Source organism: Suricata suricatta, chromosome 16, assembly GCF_006229205.1.
Source record: "Suricata suricatta isolate VVHF042 chromosome 16, meerkat_22Aug2017_6uvM2_HiC, whole genome shotgun sequence".
Classification (NCBI taxonomy): domain Eukaryota; kingdom Metazoa; phylum Chordata; class Mammalia; order Carnivora; family Herpestidae; genus Suricata; species Suricata suricatta.
The window spans coordinates 47,019,286-47,042,548 of record NC_043715.1 but is presented as its reverse complement, the minus strand read 5'-3'; the positions used below and the strand labels follow the sequence as shown (position 1 = coordinate 47,042,548).

Here is a 23,263-nt window from a genome sequence, read left to right as displayed (position 1 = left end):
CCCCATCCCCGCCCGCGCCGGCCGAGTAGAGCTTGCCGTTGCTGAGGCGCATCTCGCGGACCGCGCGCAGCGACAGCAGGGCCCGGCTCGCGCCGCCTGGGCGCCGGCGCCGGCGGGAACGCGACGTCTTGCGGCAGGACACCGCGTGCCGCAGCTCCTGCAGCATCTCCTGGCACACCGACACCTGTGGGTGGCGCAGGGCGGGGGCGCGGTGGTCACGGCCCGTCGCTCTTCTCGCCGCCGCCCCCACTCCTGGCTTCTATGTCTTCTCCCTTCCTGCCTCCTCCCCTCCCCCGCCCCCACGCCCGCCCATCACGCCCCCAGGTCCTCTCCTCTCTCCTCTCCCCTCTCAGCCTCAGCCTTCCCGTGCTCTGCCAGTCTCATCTCTCCATTCCCCTCTCTCTCCACTTCTCTCTCCACTTCCGTCTTCAGGGTTCCTCCCTGAGCCTGCCCTCACCTCCTATCTAGGCTCCTCTCTTTCCTTTTCTTATCATTCCAAAGTCTCTAACTCCTTTCTGCTTGTTTTCCATCTGCCTCTTTACTCATGCTACCGACTATGGCAAGAGCTATTTACGGAGCACCTGCTGTATGCAGGGAACAAAGCAGAGGAAGTCCCTGCCCTCAGAGAGGTTGTATGCCAGTGTGCAGAGACAGAACTGACAAAAATGTAAACGCAGGTAGTAGATTAGCTGGTGATGAGATGAGCTGGTGATGCTGGGGAGAACGATTCAGTCGGGAAGAGAGGTGGGGAGCAATACTGCATCTGCAGTAGGAGGCTAGGGAAAACGCGTTGCAAAGACCTCCAGTAAGACTGCAAGGCAGTGCAGGACAGAGCTCCGAGAGGGAACCGCGTGGCTTGTGGGAGGAACCACAAGCAGGGCAGGGTTGCCGCAGGTTCGCAGGGAGAGAGCAAGAAGAGGAGGTCAAGGCAATGGGGCCCGTAGGCCACTGTAAGGGCCTGGCTTTTATTCTGATGCAGGTGGGAGGCACTGGGGAGCTTTAAGTAGAGGACTGCTGTACAGGATCTCCCTGGGGCTGTGCTGAGAACAGACTGAGGAGGCCAAGGGCGAGCTGAGCGGCAGTGGCCAAGGAGATGAGACGGGGCTGGATTCTGGGTGTATTTTGAAGGGGGAGCCAAGAGGACTAGCAGAGATCCAAGGGAGGGCATGAGAGAGAGGCGAGAGCAAAGGGTAATCACATCTTGGCCTGAGCAAGTCCAAGTTGGAGTGACACGTTGTCTGATGCGTGGGCAGGAGCTCTGCCTTGGCCACGTGGTGTTATGTGGGCTACTTGTCAGACATCCATGCGGAGATGGGAGTTTACAGACCCAGGGTCTCGGGAGAAGTCCCTGTGAGGGATGCTCACTGGGGGTGATGGCAGGCAGCCCCCAGAGTCCTGCCCTCCAGTGTCCCCTCTGCCTTTGATTCAGGACTGCTGCGTGACCAACAGAACATGGCTGTGGCTTCTGCTGGGTTCGTCCTTGGATCACTCGCTCTGGGGCAAGCCAGCCCAGCTGCCATGGTGTGAGGACACCCGATGAGCCCTACAGACAGGTCCCGGTGGGAGGGACTAAGGCCTCCTGTCAACTCCCATTGAGTGTGTGTGTCCATCATGTTCTTTATTCTATCTTAGGATGTTTTGACATATAGAAAACCTTACTGGTCAGGGAGAGACAGGGTCGTCCCACAGCCAGATTCTCAGGGATAGCAGAGAGCTGGGAGCCCACCTTTCATATGCAAACCAACCAATCCCAGCTTATCCCCCACGCACCTGCTTGAACTGACTCTCACACCAAGCTGCCCTAAATCACCAGGTACACACAGCTACAGACCACCCCTCCAGTTTGAAATGCCTGGGGGCACTCACCATGAGCCCCCCCCCCCCACTGTTTGTGGCAAGCCCCCACAGGCTCCCAGAGCTTACCAACATTATCCACACTAGCAAATTCTAAGCTGTTTCGCCAGCCCAAACCCCAATGTCGTCTGTGGCCTAGGCTTTCAGCTCCGGCTCCTGCCCAAAGCCTGGTGCTTCCCCTGTGGCCCTACATGGTGCGGCATGACCTCCTCCTGGGAAACGTAAGTCACAAACATCTTCCTTCAGTGGCCTTGGCCTGTGTCATCACTCTGTGTCATCCTCCAAGTACATCTGGAAACAGCATGCCACCTTGGAAGTGGACCCTTGGCTGTAGGCAAGCCTTCAGCCAACATCATGGCCATGACCTCACCAGAGACCCTGGTGGCCAGAACCACCCAGCTGAGCTGCTCCCAGATTCCTGACCTGCAGAAACTGTTAACTGACATAAGTTCACTATTTTGAGCTGCTAAATCTTAGGGTGTTACGTGGTAATAGACAACCAATAAAGGTCATCAGTATAGCGGTAGTCTTACAAACCATTTGGCTGGATGGGCTCACCAAGGGGGTGGAGAAAGACAGAGAAGAGCCCAGGATGGAGCCCTAGAAGCCTCCAACAAAGGACTGGCCACAGAGGAGGAGGAGGAGAGTGAGCATGGAAGAGAGGGTTTTGAGAAGAGAGATCAGCTGTGCTGAAGCCTACCGCTATGTCACATATGATGAGGCCTGAGACTTGGGCAGTGGGTTGGGACCTGGGTCACTGGTGACCAGTAGCTTCAGTAGACAGGAGGATGGGAGCATGTTCAAGACTGGATGCAGGACAGGGACCGAAGCAGCAGACACACACTCTTTCAAGAGGAGCAGTGGGAGTGGTGGCCAGGAAGGGAATCAAGAGAGATTTCTGGAAGATGGGAGAGATGGTAGCACGTTTGTATACTGACAGCCTTGATCCAACAGAGTGGAGGAGACTGATGTCAGGCGGAGGGTGCAAAGAACCGCTGAGGGATGTCCTTGGGAGGGCGAGAGAGGAGATGGGGGCAGGGGAGGGCGGCTCAGCTGCAATTATGGATGTTCCCTCGGAGTAGCCAACAGGACGAGTGGGAAAAGACAGGTGCCTAAACGTGGAGAGGTCTGCATGCTCTCCTCTGACTCCTCCGCTTTTCTCCAGGAAGTAGAAGTAAGGTCAACAGCCAAGGTGAGGAGCGGGAGAGGGCTGGGGGCTGTAGAGGCGGAGGGGGGTGCCAGGGAGCAAAGGGACACGAGCAGTAATGGAGGCATGTCACTGGGCAGCACCAGGCCCCTTGAGCTGGGACCAGCCAGCAAGCCCACTGTCTTCCAGCCACACCTGCTTTTTTAAATCATTTCTCATTTCTCCTTGCTTTTCCCCCTGCCCTTCCCCACTCCTCCTCTCTGGCCCTTCCTTCTCCTGCATCTTCACCTCTGTCCATGCCCGCTTCCTCTCCTCTGGCTTTCCTCACGCCGACTTCCTTCTCCCTCTTTCTGTACTCACCTCTTCTCAGACCCCCTCTGCTCCTGGGGGCTCTCGGGTCCTCTCTACGCCCTGCTCCCAGCCCCTCACCGCTACCAGATCCCCTCCAGGAAGGCTACCAATGCTGCAGTCTCCATGCCCCTCTGCCCATGGCACTCCCCTTCTCCCCCACTCCCTTCGCCAGCCTCCTCACCTCCTCGGACTCTGCTGACCTCCGCGTGGACCATATGAATTCCATGACTGCCACAAAGACGGCGATGATGAGACCACAGATGAGCACGACAAAGATGCCACCAATGTTCTCCATGCCCAGACCTGTGGGTCAAGGGGGAAGTCACGGGGTGGGGACTGCGTGGGCACAGGGGCTTCGGGAAGGGCACGGGGGGTGGGCGCGCTGACCTTTAGCGCGATGATCCTCTTCCTTGGGGCACCGGCCCCCCTCCCACCACTTGCGCTTCAGGATTTCCAGCCGGTTGTTCTCCTGAAGTTGCAGGATGGCCAGGGTGATCTCATCCCGGAATGGGGAGCCTGCAGTGGACATACAAGGGGGCGGACTGGCTGTCAGGGCCCTGGAGCCCTGCCCACCCGACCCCAACTGCTCCCTCACCACAACCCTTCCTCCTGCCTCAGCCTCATCCCCGGCTTCTTCCCTGTCCACCTTCAAGACTGACCACCGCTCGCACCTCCCCTGCCACCACCATGGGCCAGGCCCCCCACGACACCTCATGTCACATTTGTCAGCTCCCCTCACCTGCCCCCACCCAGGCTTTTTTCAACAGCAGCCAGAGAGGCAATTTCAGAAACACAGTCCTAGAGCTCATCTCTGTTGTGCTGGGAATTCTCCAAGGGCTTCCCAATGTGGAGAGAACCAGGTCCTTCCCTCTGCCTCAAGATCCGGGTTCACTGGCCCCGCCAGCTGAGGCTCCTGCTGCCCCAAGGCTCGCGGCTCCGGCCACGCTGGCTCCTGGCTGTGCCTCAAGTCCTCCAGGCACAATGCCACCTCCGGACCTCTGCCTGGAATGCTCCTTCCCTCTTGTCACTCAGGCCTCTGCTCACACGCTGCCTCCTCAAGGGGCCTTCTCCGATGACCTTTACTTAAAATGGCACCAAGCGCCCTCTCCCTGTCAGTCCCTTCCCCTTACTTCACCTCAGAGCATTTCTCACCGCCTGACATCACTTTGTAAAGTTACGTGTTTATTGTGTGTTTGCCGTCTGTGCCCCTCGGTGAAGGCAAGAGGCTGGGGGCTTTGTGGCCCCCCGCTGTGGTATTCCAGCAGCGCAGCATGCGCCGCACACCGTAGGGCATCAGGATCTGCTGAGTGAATGAATCTCCGGCCACCTCTCTCCTCCCTACCCTCGAATCCTCTCCTCAAACCATCCTTCCGTCCCAAACACCCCACACATGTCCTGTCCTGTCTTCATTTCCCCATTCGCTACGCTTCTTCAGCATCTCCCAGGTGCCGTAAACCAGGGACATGGGTGGGTGGAGTGACAAGTATTTAGCAGGCACCTACGATGTGCTGGGTTTACAGACCCTTGGTCTGTGGACATTAATTCAAGTCCCTCACGATCCTGGTATTACTGGGGGTTACCACCCCTTTTTCTGGACCAGGCAGGTGACATTCCTGCCTAAGGTCATGCATGGAGTTGGCTGGGGGGTGGGGGTAGAGCTGGGATTTGAATCCAGGTCGGTGACTCCAGAGCCTGTCTCCAGAGAACTAGGCTCCACGATTCCCTGGCCCAGGAAAGCTGCTGAGACTTAAGGTCATTTGTTGTGCAGTAATAGATAACTAACACAGCAGTCATCAGCAGATATATGGATTTAAAGGACAAAATGTCAAGATTTGGTGATAAAATTGCTGTGTTTCCAGCAGTGAGCCCTGGAAAAGCATGTCCAAGTCTCCCGGGTGAACCCATCCCTCCCCCCATCCCTCCCCCCATCCCTTCCATCATTCATGTTCTGAGCACCTGCTCTGAGCTGGGCTTTGGGCTCTGTGCAGAGATGGTGACGGACATAAACCCAGGTCTTCACCTTCACGGGGTCGTTAGGCCAAAGGGGAAGGTGGCAAGTGTCATGGCCTGTAAGTACTGGGCTGTGCACAGTGTCACCGGGTTCTCCCAGCAGCCATGGACGGCTGGAACTGACTGCTGCTAGGCCCGTGTTTGCAGGTTGAGTACAGAGAGGCTCTGAACGGTGGTGACATCTGCCCAAGGCCACACACAGCCAGGGCACACACACAACATACCCGGCCTGCCAAGGGGAGGGCCCAGTCCAGTCTCAGGCCGGCTCACGTGGCTTGGTTTCGGATACCCAGGGCCCCCTCCACATTCCCCAGCCCCGCCGCCATACCCAGTGGCATGCCGATGCCATAGCCCTTGGTGTCGAGGAGGCCCCCGATCTGGGTGAGGTTGCAGTTGAGACGCCGGTGGTACTCGTTCATGGTCGACTCGAGCAGGAAGGCATAGCGGGAGTTGAGAACACGCGCGATGCCTTCTTCCGTGCTCTTGACAAACACGCTGGGCTGCTTTGACTGCATGTAGTTCCACATACGCTGGTACGTCTGGTACCGTGAGTTCTGGGTGGAGGGGGCACAGCGGAGAGTCAGGAGAGGCTTTTCCACCCCTGCCTTTCCCCTGAGCCTTATCCCCTGCCCTCCAGGAAGCCTCTCTCAACTGGAGAGAGAGTGAGGAGACCAGAGGAAGACAGGAAGAGCCAAAGTCAGAGGAGAGGGACAGACAGACTGCTCAAGGTCAGGTCCAAGTCATTTGCATGCCCACCAGCCCAGCGAAGACCCTGAGAACAGAAGGCTTGGGTAGAAGGAGCCAGGGTCTGTTCTTCAGCCTCTCTTCTCTCTTCCACCCCTGTGCCTGGCTCAGCCTGACACCCAGCCCTGTTTTTCCAGCACTCCCAGGCCTTACGCACAGAAGCTCAGCCCCAAATTTACCCAGGGCCCAGCGCAGGTCGGGGAGACTTGATCGTGCCATGCAGGGCCGTTTACTTCCTTCAGGCCCTTCCTTTCTGGGGAATGCCCCAGCCTGTGCCTTACAACCCCAAGGGGGAGATGTGTGGAGGCCGGGCTGGGGATGACCACCACCATCACTACTGACACACGCCCTCCTTCTCTAATCTGAGGTTCCTTTTCCCAGCTGCAAACTGGCCCCACAACCCACCCGGGAGACCTGGAAGTTCATCCCTCCTCTCCACGCTTCAACCAGTGGCCTCTGCCCAGGTCCAGCCTCCCTCAGACCATTAGCACATCCCCGCTTGCCCTGGAGGGAACTTTCAGCTCTCAACGCGTCACCCCTGCCGAGTCACTATTCCCACCTCCTCATTTACAGGTTCTAATTTCAACCCTATCTTGGCATTTAGGGCCTCTACCTCCTTGCTTTCCTTTTGGTTCCTTCCCACCACCCCATAATACACAAGAACACACACCTTTCATCCTGAAGGGCCTTGCCCTCTTCTCTGCTGGCTCATATCCCCAGGCCTGGCCCTCTAGCAGCTTTCATGACCCCGTTTGGCTCCTCTAGCACTGATACGACATTAGAGGCCAATGTGCCAGATTCTCCAGCCAGACAGTGACACTCCCCATGACCCCACGAGTGTGTCTTCTGCTTCTCAGCTTCCCTGACTGTCGTGACAATGAATCCCTCTGACCCCGGAGGCCCCGCCCAGCCCCGCCTGAGCAGCTGTGCCCAGTGGGGATACCAACACCGAGCCTGGGCAACTTCAAAGGCCCCCACCTGAAAGAAGGTCATGGTGGAGCCAGCATGGATGGTGCCGTACTCAATGTTGGTCTGGTCTGCCAGGTCATCAGCTGACTCCACAGGCACCTCCATGCGCTGCACGGTGAGGAAGGCGGCCAGGTTGGCCGTGTAGGAAGAGATGATGATCAAGGTGAAGGCCCACCTGAGGGGGGGAAAGAGTGAGCTACGGTCTGGAGCCACCCCCACTACCCTCCTCTATGGCCATGCACCCTGTTGGTGGTGCCGCTCTTACTGACCTCGGCATCAAGAAGGCTCAGTGACTGCTGACTAATGGAAAGGGGAAGCACAGACTCTATAGCCAGATTCTCTGGGTTTAATACCGCTTCCAGAGACTTCCACTTCCAGATCTAAGAGAATAAGATATCCTGAAAATGCCCTCCCACCATGAATTAGAAAATTAGACAGAATATAGAAAACTATTTAAAGACATAGGACAATAGGCATCACAGGACTATAATCCCTGAGGAAAAAGAGCAATGAAGTGAGACTTATGATTGCCCAGGCTGTCTGGCTGAATTTAATGTACAGACTGGGGTGGCAGGAAAGGAAACCCAAACAGTCTGGCAGTCTCATGAGTTGCAGAGGTGGAGACCGGAAAGGCCAAGATGGCTAAAATTTGTGGGACAGAGAACCCAAGAAGAGGGAGCTGCACAGAGAGAAAGGATTCCAAGAAGTATCTTGCACAGAGTCCCCTTGAGTCTTTGGGTGAATATCCATCTGTGTACAAAGAGGGTGGAACTCTAAGGGGCCAGAGAAGAACTGCTTGCAAAGACAGAACAATTCCCAGGGTTCACACAGGGCTGGGAACCTTTTGAGATCTCTTCAGCCTGAGTCGTGAGATCTCACTGAATAGATGAGACATTCAGTTGAGACCCCAAAGGACAACATATTACAAATAGAGTTAAGTCAGAATAAAGACTATGCCAGATCTCAAAGAGCTTTAAATTAAAGTAATACATTCAACAATGTAACACAATGTAAAATTTACAATGTCTGTCATCCAATAAAAAATTACCAGATAGGGGCGTCTGGGTGGGTCAGTCAGTTACATGTCAACTTCAGCTCAGGTCATGATCTCACGGTTCATGGGTTCAAACCCCGCAATAGACTCTGTGCTGACAGCTTGAAGGCTGGAGCCTGCTTCGGATTCTGTGTCTCCCTCCCTCTCTGTCCCTCCCCTTGTTCGTGCTCTGTCTCTTTCTCTTTCTCTCTCAAAAATAAACATTATTTTCCTTTTACCCGAAGAATTTTCCATAACATTTCCTTTGTTTTTAAAAATTTTTTTTTAACTTTTTAAAATGTCTTATTTATTTTTGATACAGAGAGAGACTGAGCATGAGAGGGGGAGGGGCAGAGAGAGAAGGAGACACAGAACTAGAAGCAGGCTCCAGGCTCTGAGCTAGCTGTCAGCACAGAACCTGACGCGGGGCTCGAACCCACGAACGTGAGATCTGACCTGAGCTGAAGTCGGAGGCTTAGCCGACTGAGCCACCCAGGCGCCCCCAAAAATATTTTATTTTAATTAATTTATTTTTTAGCATTTATTTTTTTTTTTGAGAGACAGAGATAGACAGCGTGAACAGGGGAGGGTCAGAGAGAGAGGGAGACACAGAATCTGAAACAGGCTCCAGGCTCTGAGCTAGCTGTCAGCACAGAACCCGACGCGGGGCTCAAACCCACGAACCATGAGATCATGACCTGAGCCGAAGCTGGACGCTTAACCGACTGAGCCACCCAGGCGCCCCAACTTATTTATTTTTTGAGAGACAGAGACAGAGTGTGAGCAGGGGAAGGGCAGAGAGAAAGGGAGACACAGAATCTGAAGCAGGCTCCAGGCTCCAAGCTGTCAGCACAGAACCCAATGCAGAGCTTGAACCGACGAACCGTGAGATCATGATCTGAGCCAAATTCAGATGCTTAACCAACTGAGCCTCCCAGGCGCCCCCCAAAATTTAAAGTAATCTCTACACTCAATGTGGGGCTCGAACTCACAACCTGAGATCTAGTTGCACACTCCTCTGACTGAGCCAGCCAGCACCTCCGCCCCCAAAATAACAGTTCTTAAAGCGCAGGCCGGCTGGCAATTACTTCTCCCAGCTTTTGCTTGCATGGAACACTTAGTGTGTTTTCTCCTTTGAAGGTTCTTTTGGATGGATACAGAATACTAGATCAACAGGTTGTTTTTCCCTTTCAGCACATTCGTGCATTGTCTCCTGGCTTGCACACTCTCTGACAAGAAGTCTTTGTCACTGTTATTTTAATTCTTCGTGTGTGTGTCCCCCCCCCCGCCGCCCCTTCTGGCTGCATTAAGAATCTCTCTTTATCACAGGTTTTCAGCAGTTGATTATAACGTGTCTTGATGTGTTTTGTGTGTACGTGTGTTTATTCCACGTGGGTTTTATCGAGCTTCTTAGATCTGCAAGTTTATAATTTTCATCAAATTTGAAAAAGTTTTGGCCATTACTTTGTCAATATTTTTTCTGTTAATCCCTTTCTCTCCTCTCCTTATGGGACTTCAATCACATATGTGAGACCACTTGGTATTATTCCTTAGGCCACTCAGGCTTTGTGTGCCTTGGCAGTCATTTTTTCCCTCTGTGACTTCAATTTGGATAGATTCTGTTGCTGTCTTCCAATTCTCTTTTCTTCTTTGCTGCGATGTCTGATCTGTGTAACCATTCCGGTAAAATTTCCCATTCAAATGTTGTATATTTCATCTCTAGAAGTTCCACTTGCTCCTTTTTTATATTTCTCTCTGGATAACAGGTTTTCCTTTATACCCTTAAGCATTCTGAATATATCTATAATAGCTCTTTAATACCCTAATCTAATAATTCCATCATTCTGGCAATTCTGGGTCTGTTTCAAATGAGTGACTTTTCTCTCACAGTTTCCTGTACCTTTGTATATCTGGTCATTTTTTTGATTTAAAAATTTTTTTAATGTTTATTTACTTTTGAGAGAGAAAGAGACAGATCGTGAGCAGGGGAGGGGAGAGAGAGGGAGATACAGAATTTGAAGTTGTCTGCATGTTCTGAGCTGTCAGCACAGAGCCAGATGCGGGGCTCAAGCCCACAGACGATGAGATCATGACCTGAGCCTACTTTGGATGCTTAACTGACTGAGCCATCCTTCTCTTTAATTTTTTAAAGATTTTATTTTTAGGGGAACCTGGGTGGCTCAGTCGGTTAAGCATCTGACTTCGGCTCAGGTCATGATCTCATGGTTCATGGGTTCGAACCCTGCGTCAGGCTCTGTGCTGACAGCTCAGGGCCTGGAGTCTGTTTTCAGATCCTGTGACTCCTCTCTCTGACCCTCCCCTGCTCACACTGTCTCTCTCTCTCTCTCTCTCTCTCTCTCTCTCAAAAATAAGTAAAAACATTTAAAAAAAAGATTTTTATTTTTAAGTAATCTCTATAGCCAATGTGGGGCTCAAACGGACAAACCCAAGATCAGGAGTTCCAAGTTCCAGGGGCACCTGGGTGGCTCAGTCAGGTGTTCAACTTCGCCTTAGGTCATGATTTCGCAGTTCATGAGTTTGAGCCCCACGTCGGGCTCTGTGCTGACAGCCCAGAGCCTGGAGCCTGCTTCAGATTCTTTCTCTCTCTGTCCTTCCCCTGCTCGTGCTCTGTCTCTCTCTGTCTCTCAAAAATAAATAAACAAGAAAAAAAATCCTGAAATTTAAAAAATGAATTAACGTTTAAAAATTTAAAATAAATAAGTAAATATTTAAAAAAGACATTTACTGTTTAAGCACATGCACATATCCAATCCTAATGTATTATAGGGTTCATTAGATAAACAGAAGTAATCTATATGACAAGAGCAGCTCAAAGGAGGGGAGGAGAGCTTGGAGCATGTTGTCATAAGGATCTTCATCTTATGTGAAGTCACAGAATGTTACTTGAAAGTGTTTTGTAATCAATTAAAGATGCATATCATAAACCCAAAGCAACTACTAAGAAAAATTTAAAAAGTATGCTATTGAAGTATGCTTCAATGGTAGACATGAAACAGAATCCTAAATATCTCAATAAATTCAAAAGAAGGTGGGAAAAGAGGGAAAAAGGAACCAGAAGAGATGGAATGAATTACAAATAGCAGGTGGGGGACTTAAACCCAACCATCACAATAATTAAAGGTAAACATCCCAACCAGGGGCTGGCAACCGATGGCCCACGGCCCAAATCTGTCTTGCTATTGGCTTTTACCCAGCCCACAGACGAAGAATGGCTTTCACATTTTTAAATGTTTAAAAAGAAATTGAAGGAAGACTACTACTTCAAGACACGTGACATATAAAATTCTATTTTCAGTGTCAGCGTTCATAAATAAAGTTTTATTGGAACACAGCCACACTCATTCATTTATGTATCATCTATGGCTGCTTTCACAATACAGTCAGAGCTGATTAGTTGTGACAGAGTCCGGATGGCCAAAAAGGCTAAATTATATATTATTTGGCTCAAAACCGAAAAAGTTTGCCAACCCCTGCTCCCAGACCTAAGCACATGCTGCCTCAAAGAAACCCACTTTAGGGAAGCCTGGGTAGTTCAGTGGGTTAAGTGTCTGACTCTTGATTTCAGCTCAGATCATGATAGCATGGTTTGTGGGACTGAGCCTCTCATCAGGCTCCTTGCTTAGGGTAGAGTCTGCTTGGAATTCTCTCTCTCTCTCTCTCTCTCTCTCCCCCCCCCCTCTTCCTCCGCCGCTTGTGTGCACCCAGGCATGTGCTTGCTTTCTCTCTCTCAAAATAAATATAAATAAACTAACAAAAAAACCCAGAAACCCACTTTAAATATAATAACCTGGGGCGCCTGGATGGCTCAGTCAGTTAAGCATCTGACTCTTGATTTCAGCTCAGGTCGTGATCTCACGGTTTGTGGGAATGAGCCCCGCATTGGGCTCTGTGCTGACAGTGCAGAGCCTGCTTGGGATTCTCACTTTCTCTCACTTTCCCTCTGTCTCTACCCCGCTCATGTGTCCTCTCTCTCTTCCTAAAAAATATAGATAGATAGATAGACAGATAGATAGACAGATAGATAGATAGATAAAATGATCCAGGTATGTGGGAAGGGAAGGGATGGGAAAAGATATGCTACACCAGCACTAAGCAGGAGGCAGCTCGGGTAGCTATGGTAACATCACATACAGGTAACTGCAGAGCAGGCATGTTACCAGGAATAAAGAGGGGGCATTGAACAATCACAAAGGGATCAATTCATCAAGACAACATAACAATCCTGAACATTTATGCACCTAATTACAGAGCTTCAAAATTCATGAAGCAAAACTGTCAGGACTGAAAAGAGAAATAGATTCGAGTTCTCCCCAGGTGCCGGTGGAGACAGCAACACCCACTCTCGATAACTGAGAGAACAGGCAGACAGAAAACCAGCATGGGTGCAGGAGCCTTGAACGACACTATCAGCCTACTGGCCCTAATTGATAGCATGTTCTGTGCAAGTGCCCGCAGAACTCTTACCAAGAGAGACCATATGCTGACATAAACAAGTCTTAGTACATTTCAAAGGATAAAAATCCTACAGAGAAGGTTCTGACCACAATGGAACTGAACAAGTAATCAATACCAGAAAGATCCCTGGAAAACCCCCAAACCCTGGCTCCCTCACTGCCGAGCTGTGTGGCTTTGGACTCACCGGTGAGGAAAGGCCAGCTGCAGGCGGCCGCTCACAAGGCTGGGGGAAGAGCGAGCCCCAGCTGACACAGAACAGGCACCGGGCGTGGAGACGCGCACTGTCTCGGTGACTTGGGAGAAGAGGCATCCGCTGGCCTCACTACATAGCCCAAGAGCTTGTCTTACCCTGACCCTCTCTGGCCTCCTGCCTGGCAGGTGGGAGCGGCCAGGCTCCCTACAGTCGGTGGGATCTGTGAGGCATGGAGACAGGGAGAGGCTGGGAGGGCCTCCCAGACCACGCCCCCGCACCCCCCAGCAGATTAATAACAAACACAGCAGCGACCTTTGCTGAGCACATGTGCACAGCGCTGTGCTAGGCCCTGGGGTGGGGGTGGAATGGAGGACAGAGGGATGACTAGCGGAGCCTCCTGCAAAAGAGAATCAAAACCTGACACACAGACTCAGGGTCTGACACAACCCTCCAGAAATCAAGCCCCTCAAACACACCACAGGGGCCAATGTCATTCACTCAAGACAAAACTGTTCGGCGCCTAGGACATCCCAGGTACCACCTTGACCCCAAGGATATAGCATGGCTGACCGGTGGTAATGACCATGGGGGCCGGGTCGGTGAGGCTGCTCACTGGGACAGAGCAGGGGGCCACAGACGGGGATGAATCGTGTACTCCGTTCTGGACAAGCTGTTTTGGGGATGCCTGTGGGCCACACGTGGGGAGGGTCTGAAGGTGAGTACTTGGTAAGAATCAGTTACGAAACGCAAGGGGAACCAGGGCCGGATGAGAAGGCCCCTGAGTGTATGGAGTGGTGGCCCCGGCAGGGAGAACCCCCTGGGAGGTGTCTGAAGAAGCGTGGTTAGGTATCGGGCACTCTGGTGGCTCCTACAGTTGCTGGGTGGGGACAGGTGTCCAGCAAGGCAGCCCTGTCTAAACAACAGGGGAGAGTCCAGTACCTGACTCTCTGAGCCTCACTCCTTGGTAGATACAAACCAAAAAAAAAAGTTTGCATGGTTATAACAGAAATTTCTAGAAACACATACATTGTTCAGATTGAGGAACAACTAGATGTTCTTGTGCTTGAAAGTTTGCCGGGAACCCTCATCGGTTTGGGACTCAGGCCTCTGACCCAGCAGCCCTGCTCACAGCAGCTGAGTCACCGAATCAAGCCTCCTGGAGCAGTTGCGTTAGTAAATCACCACTCACATGGTGATTTGTGTTTGTACAAACATCCTCATTACTGACTAGTTCAAAGTGTCAAGTCTCAGATGTCTACATGATTCTATCGAATGGTCTCACTTCTCGCAATTTCCAACGTCCCCATTTATAAGTAAATGCAGCCACCTGATTTCTAGCATAGCCCAGGCCAAGCATTTGTAATGCATAGCATTATGCATCCCGATTCTACTCCTCTATTATAGACCACGTCCCTTTTCCCCATGTGTTTTAAATGTTCCCCACATGTTTTAAATCACATGTGTAGGTAGGTGGGTAAGGAGATATATTACCCTTGAATTTCATCAGGGTAGGAAAGCAGATGTTATAAAATATTTGTTGTAAAATGAGGGGGCTGGGTGTGCAGGCACTGACAAGTCACTGGCGTGGAGTGAGGAGTTCGTGTGAGAGACAGCGAGGGCAGTCACCCCCCTGTGAAATGAAACAGAGGATCCAAAGCAGGAAGAGGGAACCAGAAGGCCACAACGGCCTGAAAGTGAGGAGTTTCTAGAAGGAGGGAGGCTAATCCGCATGTACTGGATGCATCAGTAAAGGGGTCCTATGTGGAGCCAGGAGAGGGAGAGCCCAGCTGTTGGCGAGATCTAGGGTCGCCAGGACTCTGGGGACAGGACGACTTGAGGACGATGGCAAGAGTGGCTGAAGACACAGTCTAGGAGCCTACTGGAGGTGAATGGACATGAAAACCCACAGGGTTCAGGAAAAAAGGAAAGAGAGAGACCCAAAGACTACTTTGAATGTAGTCACATGACTACAATTACGTCATGTGACACTGACAACACTCATAAGTTGCAGGGGGAGCCCAGGAGGACGGGAGCTATGGTCAGACGTAACTTCAGAAACATTGATTTTGAGGGGCGCCTGGGTGGCTCAGTCAGTTGACTGTCTGACTTTGGTTCAGGTCATGATCTCGCAGTTTGAGCTCCACATTGGGCTCTGTGTGGTCAGCGTGGAACCCACTTTGTATCCTGTCCCCCCCAACCCCCGCCCTTGCCCCACTCACGCTCTCTCTCAAAATAACGAATGAATTACTTTAAAAAACCACACACATTGCTTTTGAGGCAGAGATGTCCCGAATGATGATGAGGGCTTGGATGTGGCTGTAGGAGGCTGGGGCCCCAGTGCACACTGAAGATGAGGGGCCCAGGAGGCGGGTTCGGGCCCCCGGCAGCCAAGTCCCCTAGGATACTGGCCCCGGACTGCGGAGTCATCGTGCTGGGCTCACATCCGTTGAAACATCCACTCACTGAGCGAATGTGTGGGAGGGCTGAGGGCGAAGATGAGAATGGGCTTGGGGTCAAAGTCTCCAGGGAGAGGGGGTGTGGCTGGGGGCTTCCGGGGTGATGGGGTGATGGGTACAGGCAGAGGACGCCCAGCTGAAGAGGTCCCTGGCCAAGGAGCAGAAGGGACGGCCCGCAGAGAGGTCACTGGTCCGCCACCTGACCTGAGGACACGGGCGGATCTGTCACAGCAGGTCTCTTGCCCTCTCTGGCCTGTCTGGAACATTCCTCCCTCTCCTGGGCATGGGCACCTCTGTTTTAGCCTTTAGGACTCAGCCTAGGTGTCCCCTCCTCAAAGGAGCTTCCCTGAGCGACTATGTTCCCTACTATTCTCTCTCACTGTGCCTTGTTTGGTTCAGTTATGTCATGTGACATTGAGAATGTTCATAAGTTGCAGTTAGGGTACGTGGGAGGCGTAAGAAAGCCCCCACAGCCCCGCCCCCAGAGACGTCTACATCCTAAGCCCTGGAACTCATGAGGTATTGTCCCCTTATGGGGTAAAAGGACCTTTGCAGAAATGATCAAGTTAAGGAATGTGAGTTGGGGAAGATTATCCTGGATTATGTGGGTGGGCCCAGTGGTATCACGAGGGTCCTTGGAAGTGGGAGGAGGAGATTAGGGCCACGGAGAGAGATGCGAGCATGCAACGCTCCTGGCTTTGAAGACCGAGAAAGAGGCCATAAAACAAGGAATGCAGGTGGCTTCTAAGAGCTGAAAAAGGCAAAGAAATGGATTCTCCCTCAGAGCCTCCAGAAGGAGCCAGTCCTGCCAAAACCTGGACTTCAGCCCAAGGAGATTTCTGGTTTCTGACCTCCAGATCCGTAAGAGAACGCGTTTGTGTTGTTCGAGGCCACTACATCTGTGTAATCTGTTGCGGCAGCGATCGGAAACTAATATGGGGTATGTGACACTTGAAATGAAGCCAGTCCCCCAAAATGTCATCAGGACTCAAAAGGGTCAAAGCCAGCTGACCAAGCAAACTGCCCGTGACTTGCTCTGTGGCAGCTCGTCCTACTTAGTTGGGAGAGAAAAACCCGCCTCCCATGAAAGTGAGTCGTGAACGAGGGTTGAATTAGACAATGTCATTGGGATTCACTTGTTTCTGGAACAAAGCGGATGTTCCCCTGGCTGTTTATTTGCTTAGCTATTTATTCTCGGCTCCTCTGCCTCTCGAGGCCGGATTCTTCACCTGAGTGCCTGGCACAAGGAGGGGCCCGAGAAACATCTGGTGAATGACTGTCGATGTGTGAATTCTGACAGCAAGGAGAGGAGGAAGAAATGCTCCTCCAGAAGGGCCTGGGGAGCAGGCTGGGTGCAGGCAGCGCTGGGGTGAGGGGCCCTGGGGAGGGTGCCCACTCGGCCTGGCCCCGGCTCGGGAGGAGTGGACGGTCCTCTCAGGAAGACCAGGAAGGTGCCGGCCTACCTGGGGCCACAGGAGCTCCCGAATCTTCTAGAAGAGTGAGAAATCTGGATTTGTGAGTGAATCTGCCCAATTTTTTAAATGTTGCTCACTAATTCAGATTAGTTAGATGAAAAAACCTGCGTAGGCTCAGTGGGTGAAGCGTCCGACTTCGGCTCAGGTCATGATTTCACTGCTTGTGAGTTGGAGCCCCACGTCAGGCTCTGTGCTGACAGCTCAGAGCCAAGAGCCCGCTTCAGAGTCTGTGTCTCCCTCTCTCTCTGACCTTCCCCTGCTCTCTCTCGCTCTCTCTCAAAAATAAACAAACTTTTTAAAAAACATGGTCCAGACACAGGTTGACAATATCTGGTCTCTGACATGTGGCTTCTTAGGGCTTGTGACAGGGGCTAAATAGGCTCTGTCCAAGTTACTGGGGTCCCCGAGAGACTTGGAGGGAGTATGTCCCTGGACAGTGTAGGCTGCCCCCAAGTCTCCGTGACTGCCTGGCCATGAGGGAGCCGGCGATTAGCCATGCTTAGGCTGTTCTACTTATAACCTTCATGTCGCCAGAAGTACTCCTCCGTAACACCTCAACTAAACCCTTACAACCCGCGGCACGGGCCTTTTTACCCCCATTTTTCAGATGAGGAGCCTGAGGCATGGAGAGGCTATATGGCCTACTCAAGGCTGTACAGCCAGCAGGGGGCAGAGCTGGGACTCCGCTCTCCCTACCCGATTCCCTGTCACCCAGCTGCTGGAGGGGGACCGGAATCCAACCAGGCTTATGAGGGGCCCTCCCCGCCCAGGATGGGACGGCCGGAAGGCCTCTTACCAGACTCCGCTGACGCAGCGTGTGGATAGCGCCCGGGGCATGACCTCCGAGCCCTGCTGCATGAAGCCCCCTACGGGGAACCAGAGGCTGTTACCCAGTGTGTACTGGTTCTCCAGGATGTGGGGGCGTGCCCGCAGGCACGGGTGTGGGTTATACCACTCGTAGGGGCTCAGCCTGTGAAGAGACGTGGGGGGTGAGGGGTGGATGGAGCCAAGGTAGAGAGAAAAAAGGAGAGAAACAGAGGAAAGAGACAAAGACACCATGACGTGAAGAGAGTGGGTGGAGGGGTGGGCACTTAGAAAAAGGAGGGAATAAAGATGGAGATAAACAGAAAGAGATACACAAGAGAGAAGAGGTAGAAAGAAACAGAGAGAGACACACACCCAGAGATTGAGACACACAGGAGAGGCAGAAAGAGGTGCATAGAGAGACCCAGAGAGAGAGAGAGAGAGAAAATGGAAGGGAGGGGCAGAGGCCCAGACAGAGTGTGCAGGTCGGTCCCAGAGGCCCCAGCCCGTGCCCCCTTCCTGCCTCCTCTCCCTGGGCAGCAGGCAGTGGACTCACCTGGCGGCCAGGAACAGGACACAGCTGACAGCCAGGTAGGCGAGAAGCATGAAAAGCCACACAGCAGGGGAGAAGGGGTCCAGGAAGGAGAAGTAGCCAGGCTTGCGGCCCTGGAGGGTGGGGTGGGGGAAGGAGTGAGGCCCGGAGCCATGGTGACCTTGGCCGCACCCCCAGCCTTCACCTCACCAGGTGCCCAGGTGGCACCTTGAGGACCGCCCCCATAGCCTCTGCTTCCCCTGGGTACACAGGGGTGGTGCCCAGTGCCGGGCTTCCGCCCCAAAGCCTCCACATGTCCAGGGCAGCCATACCATGTGCACTCGGTAGAGGATGCTGATCCCCAGGGTCATGAAGGGTTTGGAGAAGTCGATGACCTTCTCCCGCTCGGCCGTGATGGTGAACGCGGCCACAGCCAGGTCTGCCTTCTGCTGGAGGGAAAGCAGGGCGGGGGCGGAGGGGTGGGCCAGGGAGACAGACGTACAGTTAGGGAGCAATGCACCGACAGAGCTCTCGAGAGACCAGCAGAAGCTGAGAGCGGCAAAGAGAAAGGATGAAGACAGGAGGGTCCGGAAGCCTGCGCCAGGCCCAGAATGGCACCTTGGGCCCCAGACGGGAACCTTGGCCTCTCACATCTGCTGGAAGAGGCTCCTGAGGACTCTTCCCTGCCCAGCTGCCTCTCCCCACCCTGTCAAGTTCATTGCTACAGCCTTGCTTTTATTGCTACAGACCCACATATCTCCCATCTCCCCCACCATCCAGGTCCTGGAGAAAGCCTGACATTGGTGTTGAGATGCCCGGATGGTGACCCATTCAGGGCCCTTGTCAGGCCTTGGTTTCCTCTTCTGTCTTTGGAGTTAACAGCTTGGAACATTTACTGTGCACTGACTGTGTGCCAGACTCCACACTAGATAACACTTTCTGTAGATTACCTTGAATCCTCTAACAGCTCCCAGAGGGCCACTACTAGCCCCATTTTATAGATGGAGAAACTGAGTCTCAGAGAGGCAAAGGCACCAGTCAGCAAAGGACGGAGCTGGGGACCTTAATCCAGAGGTGATGACCTACATGGATGCATGAAGGCACCCCCAGACACAGGACCAACGCCCAGCTCGACTGAGATAATGACCTTGCGGGGAGCTGCACTTGGTCTCGGTCCAGGACTGAGGTGGGGAGGGTGGGACTCAGAGAAGGGTTTGGGTTAGGTGTGGCCGTCACACACAGAAACGCTGATCCAAAAGGGTCATTTTTCTCCAGCTCAAGGGGACTTGGCCAGCCTTCAGCTGCGGGCTGGACACAAGACTAGGGAAAAAACCGGCACTTCGCACACCCTCCCCGCCACACAGACACACGTACACCCGGGAGCGGCACACAGGAGCACTGTACACGGTCATGTCTGTGCCCCCACTGATATCACACCACGCCACACCCACACACACGTGCTGAGACACAGGCTGGCCCGGTGACGCACCACCCACACAGGTGCAAGCAGACAGACTCGTGCCCTGTCCACAATGCAGGGAAGGGCGGAGACACACGGTGGAAGGGCCTCCCCGGGAGGCACAGTGCACACGCTGGCACACGCGGCCCTCACATGCGTACATACATGACGGAGCAGGCAAGGCAGGGCGCTGGGAAGGGCCCGGTGCGGGAATGGGGAGCCCCGGCTCTGCCCTGAGTTCGCTGGGTGACCTTGGGCAGGGGCTTCCACGTCTCTGGGCCTCAGTTTGCTCATCTGCAAAATGGGGATGAGGGTTGGGCAAGATGTCTCACACAGCTCTCCTGGTCCTGGGATTGGGACGCGGCTCCCAGGATACCCCTTCCAGGCATACTGACTCTCCCCCAGGCCTCAGAATTAACTTCGAATTCAAGCAGAGACCTCCCCAGCCCCACCCAGGGCTGAAATAAGAGTGGAGGTCCCAGATCACTGGCCCAGGAGGAGACACACACTCACCCAGGAGGGGCTGAGACCGAGAGCACACGAGGTAATACAGGTCTGGACAGAACTGGGGTGGGGAGAGAGGTGGCACCAGCCCCAGCGTGACTTGAGATCAGGGAGAGGGCACAGCCCCAAAGCAGAATCCAGAGGCGGCAAAGCATGGCAGGGGCCCCAAACTTGGCTGGATTTGGGGGATTCCTAGATGGGGAAACTAAGGAGCATTTTGCCTCTTCTTACACACCTACCACTCTGATGACTAATGTGTGAACTGCCAGGCATAGCATCAGCTCATCCAGGAATCCTATTACTTTTAGGTGCCCACGGGGAGGCCTGCCCCGAGTCTCCATTTCAGAAGGCAGGAGGCAGTGGCTTCTCGGACGGGCTCAGGAGGGCACTGGTGTTCCCTGGGTCGGGCCCCAGGACCCCATTTCCTCCCTAAAGGGCTCCCAGCTCCTTTCTGTCCCACCCCTGGCTCTGTTCACTAGCCTCCTCGCCCACTCTGGACACCTTGCCTAACCAAGGCCAAACCTGCTTCTTCCCTTTCCCAAATTTTCCACATCTCCAGTAGCAAGGGAGGGCGGGGTTCTGCTGCAAATACAACTCAGATCTCTCTACTTCTCTCCATCCCCCACTCCAGGGCCCCCACCATTGATGTCTCTCTCCTGATACCTGCATTAGCCAGCTCACCAGGCCCCTGGCCACCACTCAGAACATCACAGTCCAAAGGGCATGTCTCCTGTTTAAAACCCTTAGGTGGCTTCGTGCTGCACCTAAAACAAAGCCCTTTTCCAGCCAAGAGGCCTCAGGTGATGTGAGGCCCACCTGCCTGCTGGCCTCACCTCATGCCCTTTCCCTTCACCCACTTGGTTCCAACCACAATGGCTGCCTTTTCTTCAGCAGGAAGGCTCAGTCCCCTCCTCAAGGCTTTTGCATGTGCTCCTCTGTAGCTCTTCCTCAATATTTGAGGCTTGGTTCATACCTCACCCCTTCAGCACCGCCCCCCATAGGGACATCCATGTCGCACTCCCCTCCACCCCGAGTGCTCTTTCTTATATAACCCATTACCCTGGGTTCTTAAAAAATATTTATTTATTTTAGAGAGAGAGAAAGACAGATTGAGCATGTGGAGGAGCGGGCAGAGAGAGAGAGGGAGACAGAAGATCTGAAGCAGGCTCTGCACTATCAGCACACAGCCTGACTCGGAACTTGAACTCACGAACCACAAGATAGATGGTGACCTGAGTGGAAGTTTGACACTTAGCCAACTGAGCCACCCAGGTGCCCCCATTAACCCTGTTTTAGATCCTGCTTGGCACTCGTGGAGATGATCCTGCCATTTGCTTATTAATGGACTGTCTTTCCTACTAATTACAAGTTCCTTGCCTCTATGATTAGAGGTGTAACCCCAGGAACTACACGGGGCTCCCCAGTGAATACTGCTGGACTTTGGCCAAGCCAGGTCTCTCTGGATGACACCCAGGACTGCTAGTCCTCTGCCAGATTCCTGGGCCTCTCGCCCCCCACGTACCAGCTGCTCTCTGGTCTCTGCATCACTGAACACACCACTTCCTCTGCCTCAGGCACCCCACTCTGCCCTGCAGAGCTGGAACCCACCCACTCCTATGCTCCCTTGCTCCCTCCCTCCTCTGCAGCACCTTCTATGGACCCCCCAAATGCTAGACCCCCCTTGATCTATGACAGCATTGAGCTCAGTTTGGAAAATATCTGTACTCTTTTCTGCCTCTGCTACCAAACCTGCAAAAGTGGGGCCAGCTGGATGCGTCATGGTCTCCTCTGCTGAAGCCTGGGAATGTCATCCCTCCTCGGGGAGCCTCGCAGTGTCCCACAGAGAGACAGCTCTCCGTCCCTGTGTTTCATGGAGCCGCACACGAGAATAAAGGCTCACACTTCCACAGCACGTACCCCATGGCCACCATTTTGGGGCATTCCCTCCCCAGAGTAGCTCATGTAGTCCCCAGAGAGACCCAGTACCCAACCACTGAAGAAACGGAGACATAGGGAGGGTTAAGAACCTGGCTCTAGCTGACCCCAGGACTCAGAACCTGTGCCCCTGTGAGGGGTGTCACCTGTCCGCTGTCCTCAGCCTCCATGGCCAGGGGCACCTCAGGTCAGGGGCCAGGTGTGTGACTCCTCTCGGGTTCGGGGAGCTCAGGAGACGGGCGCTTTGCAAATGATTAGAGTGAGTGGGTCCTCGAACTTCCCGTGAATGTACAGCAAACTCAGCCCCCGCCTCTCCCAGCCACGTCCCAGACTTCTGCCTGGGGCCCTTTTCACACCTCCCACCCCTCACTTCTGTCCCCACGCTCTCCTGATTCTGCTCCCCAAACACCTCTGGAATGGATTGCTTCCTCCTCCTTCACTGCCTGGCTCCTGTACAGATCCCCACATCTCAGGACTGGAAAACCCAGCCAACGCCCTGAGGGGCCCCAGGAACCACAGCCCGGTCACAGCAGTCCTGCTTGAACCCAGCAACAGCTCTTATTCTCCTTCCACTGACATCCAAACTCCTCACCCAGCCCCCCACTACCTCACCAGCCTCACCCCCACTGCTATATACTGAATGTCAGTGTTCCCCACCTCCCAAACTTCCATGTTGAAATCTTAATCCCCCGACATGATGGAGTGAGGAGGTGGGGCCTCTGGGAGGCGAGGAGGGCATGAGGGTCTCATGAATGGGATCAGTGTCCTCATCCAGGGAGCTCCCTCACCCCTTCCACCATAGGAGGCACAAGACGGCTGTGAACAGGAGGAGGGCCCTCGCCAGACACCAAATCTGCCAGCACCTTGATCTTGGACTGCTCAGCCTCCAGAGCTGCGAGAAATCAATGTCTGTTGTTTATAAGCCACCCGCCCTTGGTATCCTGTGACAGGAGCACAGACCTAGACACCCGCCATCTTGCTTCGTGTACCCCCGCAGCCGTCGCTCTGCCCATTCTGTCTGTCCATCCATCCAATTACCGACTTGACAAATATTTGCAGGACACCCACCACCGACCCAGCATGGCTCTAGCTTTGGGAATTCAGCAGTGGACATAAACCGATAAAGCTACGAAGACAAAGCAGGGCGACGTGAGCAAGCCTGCTCAGAGATGCTGGTTTGGAAACACTCCCCGCTGCGGGGAGGTCTGGGGTACAAACGTGAAGGCGGTGTGGGGCGAAGCCTGAGAAGAACTAGGGAGAAAGTTCCAGGCTGAGGGACAAGCACATGAGGTGGGGAGGGGCTTGCAGTTTGGGGGGGGGC

The 23,263-nt window shown here is 53.5% G+C and overlaps 1 protein-coding gene across 1 annotated transcript in view; it reads right to left on the bottom strand.

Moving 5' to 3' along the window:
* Positions 1-23,263, bottom strand: part of GRIK5 (glutamate ionotropic receptor kainate type subunit 5) — a 53,556-nt gene that overhangs the window by 491 nt on the left and 29,802 nt on the right. Inside the window, exons 13-21 of the mRNA XM_029924301.1 lie at positions 19,669-19,797; positions 18,377-18,493; positions 18,069-18,178; positions 17,505-17,678; positions 7,085-7,250; positions 5,691-5,916; positions 3,740-3,868; positions 3,534-3,655; positions 2-184 (exon numbers count right to left, since the gene is read on the bottom strand). Of these exons, the coding sequence (XP_029780161.1) occupies positions 2-184; positions 3,534-3,655; positions 3,740-3,868; positions 5,691-5,916; positions 7,085-7,250; positions 17,505-17,678; positions 18,069-18,178; positions 18,377-18,493; positions 19,669-19,797 (1,356 nt within the window). The remainder of the gene's footprint in view (position 1; positions 185-3,533; positions 3,656-3,739; positions 3,869-5,690; positions 5,917-7,084; positions 7,251-17,504; positions 17,679-18,068; positions 18,179-18,376; positions 18,494-19,668; positions 19,798-23,263) is intronic.